The sequence below is a fragment of the Haliotis asinina genome, chromosome 16, assembly GCF_037392515.1.
Source record: "Haliotis asinina isolate JCU_RB_2024 chromosome 16, JCU_Hal_asi_v2, whole genome shotgun sequence".
In the NCBI taxonomy this organism is placed as follows: Eukaryota; Metazoa; Mollusca; class Gastropoda; order Lepetellida; family Haliotidae; genus Haliotis; species Haliotis asinina.
This window is the reverse complement of record NC_090295.1, coordinates 14,603,951-14,618,762: the sequence shown is the minus strand read 5'-3', so window position 1 is coordinate 14,618,762 and position 14,812 is coordinate 14,603,951. Positions and strand designations below refer to the sequence as shown.

The 14,812-nt window shown below is 39.8% G+C and overlaps 1 protein-coding gene across 1 annotated transcript; it reads left to right on the top strand.

Annotated features, from left to right (window-relative positions):
• Window positions 1-385: 385 nt before the first annotated feature.
• Window positions 386-1,324, top strand: LOC137267641 (uncharacterized protein F54H12.2-like). Its single transcript, XM_067802119.1, has one exon. It carries the CDS (start codon window positions 386-388, stop codon window positions 1,322-1,324), a length of 939 nt encoding a protein of 312 aa, XP_067658220.1.
• Window positions 1,325-14,812: the final 13,488 nt, after the last annotated feature.

The window sequence follows — 14,812 nt, the reverse complement described above, 5'->3', positions numbered from 1 at the left end:
ACATCTTCAGTTGAGCATCATGTCTTTATTGAATAGCAAAACTTTTGAAGAGTTGGTACCGGATTCGCTCAACCTATTTACCTTACCTCCATATCAGACCAGTATCCAGCAACACTATTTTGTAGATGTACGCCCACTCAGTCAAATTAATGACTCTTCTCCACTGGAATTTCACATATCCAATTCGGGTAGTGATTACATTGATTTGAAGCGAACAAAACTGCATGTAAAACTCAAAGTCACCTATGCGGAGGGATCGGTATTGGATGCAGACGAACACGTGGCACCTGTCAATTTGCTTTTGCAGGCACTGTTTTCTCAAATATCAGTGTATATGCAGAACCAGTTGGTGTCTTCGACCAACAATCATTATGCTTACAAGAGCATGATGAAGACCTTGCTAAACTATGGAGCTGAAGCGAAAAGCTCTCAAATGACATCGCAGCTGTTTTACAAAGATGAGGGTGAAGATAATGATGCCATTGAAACAACTGATTGTGTCACTGGAACCAATTACGGTTTGATTGTACGTGGTACCTACATCAAGAAGAGCAATGAACTGACCATGTCTGGACCTTTGTATGATGATGTGTTTAGCATGAAAAGACATTTAATCAATGGAGTAGATTTGACTTTGAAATTGTACAGATCATCACCTACTTTCTGTTTGATGAGCGGTAAGGCCAACCAAGAGTATACCATTGAGCTACTCGATGCTTATCTTCAAGTATGCAAACTCAAAGTCAACCCGGCGCTGATTCTAGCTCACAACACCCTGTTCGAAAATAACTCCAATGCACTCTACCCTTTCACCAAGTCTGAGGTCAAGGTCAACAGCATCCCTGTTTCTCAACTGACGCATACCATTGATAATGTGTCCAACCCCATTGCTAATCGTTACATCATCGCCTTTGTGGAAAGCAAGAGTTTGAATGAGTCATATGACAAGAATCATTTCAACTTTCAATCCAGCATGCTCAAAACTGTCAGTCTCTATGTGAATGGTGTCAGTGTACCTGGACGTCCAACTCGAGCTGATGATGTGAACAGCTACGTAAACATGTTTGATGGCATGGGGTTTTGGAGAGAAAATCGAGGAAATTTCATATCCAGGGGAGAATTTTTGTTAGGAAATGCACTGTTTGTCTTTGAACTGGAAGAGTTGTGTGGAGAATCCGAGTACCTCAATCTGGTGAAGACTGGAAATGTGCGGTTGGAAATCGAGTTCAAAGCTGCACTAACCAAAACGCTGAGCTGCATCATTCTCAGTGAAAGAAACTCCATCATCGAAATCGATCAAGCGCGAAACGTCTTCATCAAGTAAACACAGAGATGAAAGCTTCACAGTTGATGGGCGCCCTTCAGTGTGATTCAACCTTACAGACTCACGTCTTGGGGTTGTATGCCAGAGATACGCTTCCTATAATCGCACCTTTCATGCAAAGACAAGGTGTAGGATTTATTGTGAATACTGAGTCCAGTCAGAACAGTGGTCGCCACTGGGTTGCTATGTACTTTAAAAACAATACAGCAGAATTCTTCGATAGTTTAGCAGATCCTGTTGATGTTACATTTGATCGCTATTTAAAGACTTATGCTGGTTCTTACTTACGCAGTAATCACCGGTTACAATCTGTGAATTCAAATGTGTGTGGGTTCTATTGTTTGTACTATGTATTATGTAAATTTAAAGCATGCCAGAGTCTAAACCATATACTTCATCAGTTTGATGTACACAACTTCATGTGGAATGACGCCTTAGTATCTGAATATGTTTGTAATTATTTCAAATACTGCTCTGCTTCTTGTCTAGATTGTAACTGATGTTATATCTATGTATGAAAAAAAAATATCAATAAAATTAGTGTAGATGAGATTAGGTTTGTGTTGTGAATAAATACCACGGTATCAAGCCTAGTATTGCAGTTCTGTGCTAAAGAGCGATCTGAATACATCATGGGAGAATGTGTGTTACCATTTCAAACTCCTACTACAATATCGGTTGTGGGAGGATCTTCATGTGGGAAAACCTTTTGGGTTGCACAGCTCTTAAAACAAGCTAGCTGCATGTTCGATCCACCACCCAACCTGATTGTGTATTGCTATGCCGTGTGGCAGGATGCCTACAGCGAACTTGAGAGGACGATTCCCAACATTCGATTTAAAGATGCACTACCTACAAAAGAGGAGTTAAAATCATATTCTTCGGAATCCGATAAACGGTGTGTACTGGTAGTAGATGACTTCATGCAAGACATTTGTAAGAACCCTCTGTTTTTACATCTTTAAACCACACTATCTCATCATCTGGGAATTACTGTCATTAACATTCAACAGTCAGCCTTTCCTAAAGGCGAATGTAACAGACCCATGTCTCTAAACACCCATTACTTTGTTCTGTTGTCTAACCCGCGTTCAGCACATGAATACAGAATTTTGGCATCGCAAATATTTCCAGGTCAAATTAAATATTTTATGGAATCCTTCCAAGATGCAGTTGGGACAAAACAATATGGGTATCTTGTTTTGGATGCTTCACCCCATGCTGATGAACGCTATGGACGTTTACGCACAAACATATTTCCTGATGATGAAGTATGTACAGTCTACTTACAACAGTCCCAGAAGTAGGACTGAAGTGATATATTCGTCTCTCTACAAGTGTTTCCATCATTTCACACTCACCGCTGAAGTTGAACAGAACCATGGATGTGTGCGGACGGTTCAATGATGTGCTCGCAGACTGTGTTGAAACAGAGCGTTACACTGAGGAGTATGGCTATAAGTTTAGTGACAGATTGAAGTCGTTCAACAACTGGCCTGTTCAAATGAAACAGTCGCCAAAAGCCATGGCTGAAGCAGGATTTATTTACACAGGACAGTCTGATAAAGTCCACTGCTTCAAATGTAGGCTTCGTGTACATCAATGGATACCCGATGATGATCCCATGACTGAACACTTCAGACTGTCTCCACACTGTAACTATATACACATGGTGTCTGAACCCATGGATACCAAGAAAGGTTAGACGTGAGCAACTTTGAATAAATATTAATCACCGTAGTTTTTCAAACTGACAACCTTCCATATAACAACCAATTCACGTCACTTCAGCCATAGTACAGTCAGCCCTCCCTCAGAATGTATGCAGTGAAAGAAAGGAATTGTCTGATCAACATTATCGAAAAACACAGAAAGGATGATGCAACATTGAAAGAAACAGCTTCTCGAATGTTGTTTACAGTGTCAGTGTGGGGAGACGATTACGCTGCTTTACAAACAGAACATCACTATGACTCATGGACTGAAGTCATTAAAGACTTCTTGTGGAATAACAGACTGTGTCCCAACATATTAGATGAAGACATATGGATAGATGGAAGGGTAGACTACGAATGTTTCTGTAGTGAAAACGAGCGAGTGGTTGCTAATAATATTTTTCGAAAGGCTATGTCTTTACAAGATTACGAAGACTCAAAACACAGTACCACTGTGTCTGTTAAGGGTGAAGATTTGTTGGAAAGTTGGCAAAGAGATCCTCCTCATGATTGTAGTCAGTGCAAAGAAGATGACAACAAAGAAGATGCGATTTTGGGTTTCTAGATAAATAACACTAACCAAAGATGTATGTCTCCATTTGAGAGTGGAACAGCTACCCTACAGCATCAACATGAGTGGTCTGCTCCAAAAACATTCAGCTTTTCTTAGCTAGTGTCAGGCAAAGAAAGGCTTTGTTAATACATGCCTCACGTGAACAGCTTATGTCAGTGATTACTCTTATATTTAACATTTTGAGAGGAATCATACCCTTACCACACAGTGATATATTGCGTCTCTCACGCTACAAGAAGTGCATTCGATCTTTAGCCAGCAAGACAGTTAGTAGTCGCGAGAAACGTGAGCTGATTCTGACACATCATTCGGTTCTACCCATTTGCATAAAATCCTTTCAAGTATACCTCTCATCGATTCACAATGAGCAAGCCTATGGTTCTTCTGACAAGAGAGACCTACCAGAGGTTGATGAACAATCAAGAAGAACAGATTCTTCCTCAGACAGCGAATCAGATACTGAATCAGAATCCTCTGACGAGACAAGATCTGAAGATGATGAATCATAATAAGGGTTCTAGTGATGAAACGGTTGCATCTGTCATGGAACATAACATGGACTTTATGCTTCGTGTCCCCGAGCAGATCATTCGAGGGGTTTCGTCTACAAAGACCATTGGGAAGTTAATGAGCTTGTGGATATTTGTGAAAGAAAATATTCTGAATGGTCAAATAGGACTAAGAGGAGATCTAAGACTTGTGTTACCTAATGGTGAGGTATTACATGGTTCAAATATAGTGGACTTGCTCCGCTTTCTCATCATGAAAGCAGGTGCTGAGAGTCACCGACCAGTGGGATATAGAGAGTTTTATAAACTTTTGAGACATTTACACGTTCCTAAACATCTCATGAAAAGCAGGCAAAATAAAGACAAAAAGAAGAAGACTGTAAATACTTTATATATAAAACGCAAAGCGTCTCATGGTGTGCCTGGTGTGACAAACGTAAGGAAAACAATCGAACCATTTTAATGTACATCCATTCTTCTATACATATTATGTACAAGGAAATAAAAAAATGGATTACTAAATGACTAGTTGGTCTTGTTGTTTATCGTAAATGCATGTTGAGTTTGGTCAGCATCAGCAGTTTCTCTTTTCCTGTGTTGGAAAGCAAACCAGCGTTCAAACTGTTAATGTTGTCATACCAGTCGGTGTATCTATCATGGAAGTCTAGTCTGAGTTGTGTACGTTGATGACGTGCACTTTCTAACATGTTTTGATGAGATATTCCACTCAGAGCTTCTTCAAAATAGCGCTCCACCTTTTTCATCACTATTCAGCATCACACACTGGTGATCGATTTGAAACGGATGACCAGTTTCACATCCATAGCAATCGTCTTCACACAATTTGGTGATTTTTGTCTGGAGTTCATTCAGGTAGAGCGTTTTGAGAATAGACTCGAACATTTGACGATGGTGTCTCAAGTCACGTGCACGCTCAAGAGACCGCCTTGTGGTGTTAATTTCACGCACTTCCACAGGATATACAGTGTTAGCAGGGATCACACCCTGTTCCATGAGCCGCTGCAGAACCCTCTGTGCTGCTTGATAAGCAGCCATTCGTGTTCTTCTTAAGGTTTGTCCTTCATGCAGCGTTTCACCATTGAAACCGATCAGTCTGTACACATATCTCTGAACATTCATTTTGACGCTGAAAATAAATTAATGATTAGATAAATAGTTAGATAAAAGGAGCAATATATATATATATAATTAGATAAATTATATATAATGAATGAGTAAAGGAAGCAATATATGGTGAATGAGTAAAGGACTCCATACATGGCAAATGCGTAAAGGAAGCACATACCTGTTGAGCACTGTTTTCTTGTGGAAAGATGTCTTCACATACATAGTGAATGTATACAATTTTTTTAGATTGGTGAATATCCATATGGAACGCTGTGAACAGCATCATCTAACAGATACCTCTTGTCGTCAACTGGTGTCAATGCCACTTTGTTTTGTCTCTCAGTGTACAAAGTGTTATTGTATGATCGAATCAAGTGAAAGGAACAACTGAACCTCTTCTGTTCAAATAATGATTGTTTATACATATCATGTCTGAGAAATTTCTTGATGACAGATTTCTTAATGCCTTTAGCTGTCTTTTTTTCGATGACGTTTTTAGATTTTTGCATCAGAAAAGAGTACATTTTGCTTTTTAGTCCCACAAACTCTAATATGATGCTCCCGCCTGCTTCATCCTTTCATTTTACCAGTTACCTTGCGATTTTCATCCGAGTATAACCCTTTTGGATCATAAACAAACTGTCCGTGTCCGTCATCAAAAGGTCAAGTCTTTCTGGCCCATACTGCATTTGCATGACATCATAATAGAAAGTGTAAATTTCATATTTGGCTAAATCCAAGATGGTGAAGCCAACAGCAATGGGTTGATCTAAATGTACAGATAATTTCTCCAACTCTACTGCAGTCACGTCTTCTGAAAAAAATTTTGATCTGTTTGAAGTTACTTTTAGCTGCACATTTTCGAAGTTTAGATCTCTGTGTTACCAACTGAACTGTTTTATGCTTTCGTTTATTCATGCAGAACCGTCCAAACACACAGTTGTTCATGAGTTTATAACGATCTTTATCACAGTCATCCTTGGCATTTTTGCGGTTACTCAAATTAAGATCGATGTAAGGTTTCAACCATGCTCCTTGTCTAAATTTTAACACTCTGTGTATTTTTGTACATATCAATCCATGTCTCAGGTACAGCTGTAACGTTTTGAAGTGAACCACGTAGTGGGAACGATCTTTTAGAGTAGTGAAGAGTTTTTTACCGGATGATTTCTTTGAACCTCTACGCAACGATTTTTTGAGTGGGTTGAAATGAGTTAACAGTTTCTGGTGAGCAGGTGCAAAACTCATCATAGGGAATGTCATCATGTGTAGGAGCCATGGGAAAAGCAGCATGAGCTTTGTGTAAGTGTTTGGGATACAACAAATCGACTTCAAGGATGTAACCTGTATCTCCTTCTGTATCGACAGTTGTCCAGTCAATGCTGTCATACTCTTCAGAACTGATGAAGCGATAGTTTCCAATGGGGAGCGGTTGTAGCATGACTGTTGCATACAGAGAGTTAACATCAAAGTAGAGAAGAAAGGAGGTGTCTTTCAGTGGATCAAAACCCGATAGGTGATAATTGTTAGCAACTGCATATTTCTTACTAATCATAGACACCCCACCACGAATGGAATTTTCAATGAAATTGTAAGTGTCGACATCAGTGAACAGATCAAGTTTGGCATCTGTGATTTTCATAGCAGCATCCAGACAAAAACCTGGCATGGAGTAATAATGACAAATGTCAAGACCATAGTCAGTCAAACACCCTGTTCTGAAGGTCTCTATGATGTCGATTAATAGCAGCACATCAACACTCACATACAACCGGACAAAGTCGCTCATGGTTTCACAGTCAAACTCCTTCCATAATTCATGAACAAATGTATAGTCTTCCTGACTAATATTTTCATCAGACAAAGAACTGAAGAAGGATGCTTGAGAAGGTAAACAAGTCTCATTCAGTTTTCCCCAGTCATCCATGTATTCATAAGGAAAGGGAAGTTTCCTTGTTAACATGTTTCCATGATGGGGGAAGTGTTCTTTCAAATAGACAAATGAATCCACGCCTTTGTTCAGTTGGTTTTGTGTCAGTGCATCTAAGGAACTTTGCAGAAATTTGTAACTATCCAAAAAGACCAAATTGTTATCCACTGTAAACGATAGAAACTGTTCTGAGTTGTGAGGGATGACTGTAATGTCTCTGTCACCAAAGTGTTGTGCTACTTCCAGTATCAAGTGAGAATCATAACGTTCAGAGTTATGAAGCATGACAACCACTTTCTTGCGTAACTGAAAATTCAGGTTACATCGATTATGCAAAACTTGTCGAAAACGTCCTGTCAGGTGATCGTGGTCTAACACTCGATCAGTACCTAACAGTTCACTACACAAACCACAATGAGTAGCATTGGCGATGGTTATCTTATCTTGGACAGTGAGCTGCATGGGTTTGATAGAATCCAACAATGTCTGGATGCTGTCATATTCCCTTAAAATACTTTCAATAAAATGCTCAGCTGCCTGTTCTCCTACATAGGTTTGTACAGGTTTCGAATACCGTTCCTCCGTGCACACCACTTTGTAAGCATAAGCACAAGGTACATGTTTATTCAGTCGTGAACTACCCGGGTTGCTTTCTGGAATGAGCAAGGACTCAAAATCAGCCACGATATCAAACTTGGCTCGTTCTGTTTTGCTTTGAGAACGTAATCTAAACTGATACACCGCATAACGACTCTTTGTGCTTTGTCATAACAGTAGTCTTTATGCTTATCCAGACATTGTTGTGATGTATAACACCAAAGACATTTGCGACAGATGAACTGAGTGCGGTTATTACGTTGTTTGTTTCTGACTAACCCACTTAAACTGGTAATGAAACAGTAATGTGTATTTGGTTTAACGTCTACGTCCATGCGTTCATGTTCTTCTAACCCTAGGATGCCTTCAAAATCATCCGACTCACTTTCTTGTGAAAGCAACAACAAATCAATCTTCCTGTTTTCATCTGCATCCAGCCTATTACTGATGTACATGGGATACAAAGTATTATCTTCAAACCCATACACGTTGCTACTCAACTCATTGGCTTCTTCAAATCGAGGAATTTGTTTTAAAGTCATGGGAAAGTTGAATCCTTCTAAATTCAAACGGTTTAAATAAGGACGATAATTTCCCTCGCGTTCTTTGTTATGAGAAGCCGGAAACAGTTTTGCTAAAATGCTGTAAGCAAAACAAAGATTATCGCCATTTTTTATGTTGATAATACTTTTGGATTTCTTGACAAGAGTTTGTGGTAGTGGAATATAACTACCACCTTTGAAAGGTTCAAACTTTACCACAGTGACTTTCAAAAGTACGACGGCGGAGATATTCAAACCAGAATGAACCCCCTCATAATCATCCAGTGTCTGAAGCATCTTGTGTACGGCTTCAAGATACTGTTCATTTAAGTCACTACCCTCTGTAGCTATAGTCATGACACTTCTGAAATAAGCCTCATGGTAACTTGTGCTCTCATCTTCCCGACTAGGTTTGGCCATTCTAATATGGAGACACAACCCCCATTTTACGGCTTTTTTCTCACGAATTTCATCCTCAATTGTATCAATAACCTGACTTTGTTCACTAATCATGAAATTCAGTGGGTCCGTGCTATTCCTTCCGTCAAAGTCATAGTCTCTAACATCTCCCTGTAGGGAGTGGCTTGAACATGGACGTGAGGCGATATTGGTGGCGGGAGGGGCGTTAGGTGGGGGAGGAGGAGGGACAGATAGCGTAGCCGTTTTAGCCCTTTGTCTACGTTTACCTCTGCCACCACCCGACATGTCATGGTCAGTTTTATGTGTGTGCATTCTTAATGCTTTAGAGGTTGGGAAAGATTGATGATAAGTTTGACAAATATGTTCATCAGGAGCAGATGTTTTACAGTTACATGAATGTCGTTGATAACCGAATTTGCTGTTAAACCTTTCAAAGCAATGTGGACATTGACGACAATAAACAACATTTTCGGAACAACTTTTGACATGACGTTTTAAATTGTCTTCCCGATTAAACGATCGATGGCAATGGTTGCAGGTAAACAATATGCCCACTCGTTCACAATGTCTCTGATGTCTTAACAAATGACATTTCTGTTTGAAACAATGTCTGCAAATTTCACATTGGAAGACAGGACATGTAGTTTGCTCAGACATTTTGTTATTTGTTGTTATTCACCTACTATAAAATTTGAATACGATTCACTATTGCGTGCTTTTTTCTGTGCCAACTTTTCGTTTCGAAACGTTTCGAACAATGTTTTAAAAAATGATGCACAAAAAAGGCCAAAGACTAAGTATTCTGATTGTTACTCACTTCTCTGTTGCTTGTACGTTCGCTTGAAGAAGTCGAGTCTTGACTGTCTCTAGTCTTTGACGGACTGTTGAAGTGTGTTTCCGGTCGTGCATAACCTTATCCTTTTTATACCGTGTAAGTGCGCTATGTTGCTTGCTATTTCTCATGTCTTGTATCGGAAGAGGGATGCGACTGGTGTCGCCACGTTTTGAAAAAGTGTCACGATTACTTCGCTTCTGTTTTTCAACAGTACAACGTGGTTGCTCGGTAAATGCAGGGACGTTGATACAACGTGTTTTGGAAATGATAGAGGGGTGTGTCGCTCATATATACTGCTCACCATCACTCATGATGTTGTCTTGACTGATATTCTTGTATATGCGCGGATTCACATGGACACTCACGCGCGCGCGCGCGCACACACACACAGACACAGACACACACTGCCATCGAACCACATGCGCGCACACAGAGTGAGAAGTCGACACTGCTAGACTATGGGTGAAAGTCCAACAAAGAATAAGAACAAGACTTTTCAAAGTAATTATTCGTTTTATTAAATTAACAATTCCTTTTCATTCCTGACGACCAAACCTCACCCCGCGTTCAGTGTGGTACGTGTCTTATTACAAGGACGTTGTTTGCTGGTGTTGTGGGGAAAGGTAGGGGACCCGTGCCTGACACTGTGTCACTGCATCAAGGGGATCCCTTGATACCTTCTGACAGCAACAGGAAATGTAGACTAACGCTTAGTTTCTGAATACATATCATTTTGATAGTAACACACAAACACATTCAAATTCAAAAGGAGCATCAGGGAGACAAGAGCTTATAGGGCTTGAGCGCTGCAGCTAGGGCTATGGTGTTTGGGAAATAATATGGTTCGGGGGCTGTGAGACAGACTACAAGGGATCTTATCATCTCGGATGGTACGGATCAAGACAGCCACATCGATTGCGAATACACTCAGCACAATCATACATTCAGCACAATCAGCGACAACGTGGTTGTGCAGACTCGTACCACTTCTGAAATAATAAAATTTGTAAGAAGAACTCATGTGTGTAACGGTTTTTAACAGAATTAATGTTAAGTAACTTTACGGTAGGAGTACTACATCATTACATGAGATGGGGCGTGATTGGACGAGTGGTAGTGACGTCGCACTGTATATCAGTGTGTTCTAAATCGGATTTGCAAATAATTTGAAAAAAAACCTTCTTGCTATAATTAGACTTTACACACACAATTATGTGAACTGTTTAAGACAAAAAATGTGACTTACTCAAGACAGTAATCTATATAAATTTATTAGACACCGCATTGTGAGAAGCTGGTTTTGGTGAACATATGAGTAAATTCATTCATAACTAACGAAGCCGGAGGAACGTTTCAGATCACTATCACCAGCTCGCCACTTTAACCGGAATGAACCCGGTTGTCGAGCGAACAATATGATTAAAGTCAGGACATAGCTACAGGTGTAACCTAACCTATCACCCGTCGTCTACCTTCACCGCTTTTCATTCAAGACGATATGCTTACTAGAATGAAATCGCCTCACGTATATATTCAAGACTAACTAAACAAACTCAGTGAGCGGGTAAGCACGTGTTCCCGTTGGTGAGAAACATTGCGCAAGCACCGCCATTCATGTGTCCATTTAGATTGCTTCGCAGAATATCTACTACCCATCATGATACTAACAGCGCAGTGATAATAACGTATTTTAAAACTTGTACTTCTCACATCTTAGTAATAATTTATCCAACACTATGATGTAGGTAAGAACACTTTTTGTGAATTTCTGGTTCTCATAAAATTCGTAGTCGCCTACAATAGGATACAAGGTCATTATCAGTACACCTATCAACATGTATCATTTTGTGAATATCGTCTTTAATCAAGGCGATCGCACGAACAGAATTATAAACCACTTATCAATCAGATAAAGTAATCACATGATAGTTAATACGTGATTGTGGTAACATAGATGATGATCAAAGTTACAAAGTACCTGCGCGTTAGGTTCGGCAACTTTTCAACAGAACACTAATCACATGGTTTAACATGTAATGTTTGCATCAAAATTTCTCCCACTTTGCTAGTGAATTCACTCTCACGTTTGTGTAAAGTCGAGGTACGTTCTAACGATTCTATCTAACGATCTATCACTTGTTACAACATGATTATCATAACGAATTTCATTAAGAGTGGAAACATTGAGGATACACATCACATAACAGACATTTTAGATTCGGTAAAGTGTTACAAAGTAATTGAATCAGAAGCGTTAGTACTCTTTATAATTTTAAGTTCGTACTCTGTTCTTTGAGCATTAAATGAAACGCGAACAGGCATTACGTGAAATATTCCAACTAAAGCTGTTGCGAGCTGTGGTGCGTTTTAAGACGTAAACGAATTAGCAGACTCTTAAATGTGGAAAACGAGCTGTCTGCTGCTAACAATTTTCTTTTCATCACTAATTCTACTGAATTTGAAAACATAGCAGGGAGGGTCTTGCACATCTCAGTTAAATAAACAGTAATTTAAAGCAAACCCATCTTGTCCTACAGATCAAACCATCTTGACCTACAAATCAAACCTACTTGTCAGCACTTTTTTACACAATGGGCAATGGCGGAAAAAGTGGTGCATGAGCATGACACAGCGTTTCTCTTGCTGCTGATTAAGTTTCATTACAACGCATGAAATGGGATCGCGATGGGTTAGGGTTTGTATGTGACTTGATTAAAAAACGCTAGATCATAAAGACACTGTCGAGACGTCGCCAAGATAACCAGTCACATGACACCTTTCATGGTTGTTCTATATTACAGAGTACACCGTGCACTGGGTATCAACCGGTCATGCCACCCTGTCGTGATTGTTCTGTGTAAACAACTTATTTGAATAGAGAGCATTCCAATCGTTTTGTAACAAATAACCATCAACTATAGCGTGAAACATCCATTGATAATTTCTCCTTAAACGTTATTAACTTCTTTTCATCATGGTGATATTATGTATCACTAGGCTTAATGAAATTGATATGTTTAGATAATGACTGTCACGTGTAGCTATTTTTGGGATGAAATGTGGGCCAAATGAGAGATGAGGGATGAGGGATGAGGGATAAATGAGGGATGGGGGATTTACGGTCACTGGTTTCATTGTCTTTGCTAATTGGAGCACGAAATGAGGGATGAGGGATGTGGGTCATGGGCTATTGTTTTAGCTAATTACCGCATTGTTTTACCATTGTTTTGACATAGTTTCTATTGTCTGTGCTGTAGAATGAAATTTATATCTACTACCGCACTTTATTGTAGATTAAATTCAATATGAGCACACGCACTCTCACTCTCTCACTCACTCATTCCCTCTCTTCGTAACTGGCTTACTCCCTCGAACGCTCACGCGCATGCGCGTACTCATTCATTCACGTACATCCACACGCACACTCACCCATTCACTCACTCACTCACCACTGTTTTGACCGCCTCACCCTTTTAAATCCGTCAGATTTGAGCGGGTGGCTATCACACGCTATGGCAACATACGTTATGTATCCATTCTAACAGTTTTCACCACATACTATGTATTTATTATGCCTCGAGTCTAACATGAATGCATCGATGAAATCTGACAAATGTTCTGGCTTTAGATGGTACAAGTTTCCTTTAGTCATTTTATGGCGCTTCTAGCCCCAAAGAAGTGGTATTAAAATATCTAATCCTGCGAGATATACACATGACAGACGACTGTGGAAGCCTCTATGTTCGGTCTCTCTCCGGTGGTTGAACACCTGGTATCACCACAAAACATACATGCTCTGTCATCGTATCGCATGTTATCAATCACTGATTGGTCCAGTCCAGACTCGACTGTTTACAAAATACATCATAGAGCTGTAATACAGCTGAAACAATATTAATACACGATGTAGTCAGAATGGTACCAATCGACTGCTTGAGGGTGTGTAAAAGCTTTTGTCGTTCTATTCACAAATGTTCTACAACAATAGTGTACATGTGTTATAGTGCTCCGTCACCAACATGTTCGCTTAGCAATGACTGCAACATCTAACATGTTGACAATCGTCATAGGGGCAATTTACAACGTCATAAATATAAATCAAAAATATCTCAAGGAAGACTTGCCATCTCCGTGATGTTCAGGACAATACCCGGGTCAGCAGTGAGTGGAATCATAAACGTCATCTGTAGATGAAACTGGGACTCGTTCAGAATCTGCCGACAACGTAGCTGAGTAACAAGTATGCACGTAGAGTCGGTGTCCATCCATGGATATTTACGAGACATTCCACGCCGAGTTGAATAATCAGGGTTACAAGTAAAGATTTCAAGAAGTTAATGGTAGATATGTAGGGATACCTAAATACTGGACGCGTCGGTGACATAACCACGATCAGCGATTATTTGTTTGTTTTGGTATTTTTTGTCAGATTAATAAGTGAATGGGTAGTCTTAGTTTTGCGCCGCTTTTAGCAATATTTACCAGGAAAATAGGTTTCACACAATGTGCCCATGTGGGGAATCGAGACCCGGGTCTTCGGCGTGACGAGCGAGCACCTTAACCACTACGCTACCCACCACCCGTCAGGTGAATAAATGCCCTCGCATGTGTTTGTGACGTTCATATTTTCGTGAACTCCTGGTGTCGTTAATATCTGACTATAGATCATAATACCCTTTCTGGCAGTAGATATTTCATATCTCTGTGAAGATTCACTTGCCCAGGGTTGAAAGGTTAGGCAGGAAATTTTCGTCATATTCTGTAAAATTATTTAAAAAAATGAATTATGAAAAATTTAAAACAGCATAGAGGTAGGTATATTCTTAACTATATCACATACACAGTTTGTTTATCGCTAACCCAGCAATGTCCACTTTAACCCTCTATACTGTAATTTCCAGGGTGAATCAGTGTACTTCCTTCTTTGGTTGGTCGACTTTTAGCCCTGTGCGAATACGATATCGCTTCTCCTTTGTGTTGTAAGATTCTGACTGACTCATTGGTGTAATGATTCGAGTCTCTCTTTCTATTATTAAAGACTGAATGTATGCACGTAGTATAAATGTAATAAGGGAGATGGGCGTATGGCTTCGTGTGAGGAGAACCATAGAAATGCGATAGAATTATTTCCACGATCACAGATCTCTGCTACAATTAGTCCCCACAATAAGCCTGTACTTAGGAATGTCAGGTGTTGGTGACATGACAGCATTGGATCATGAACTGCTCTTCACCATT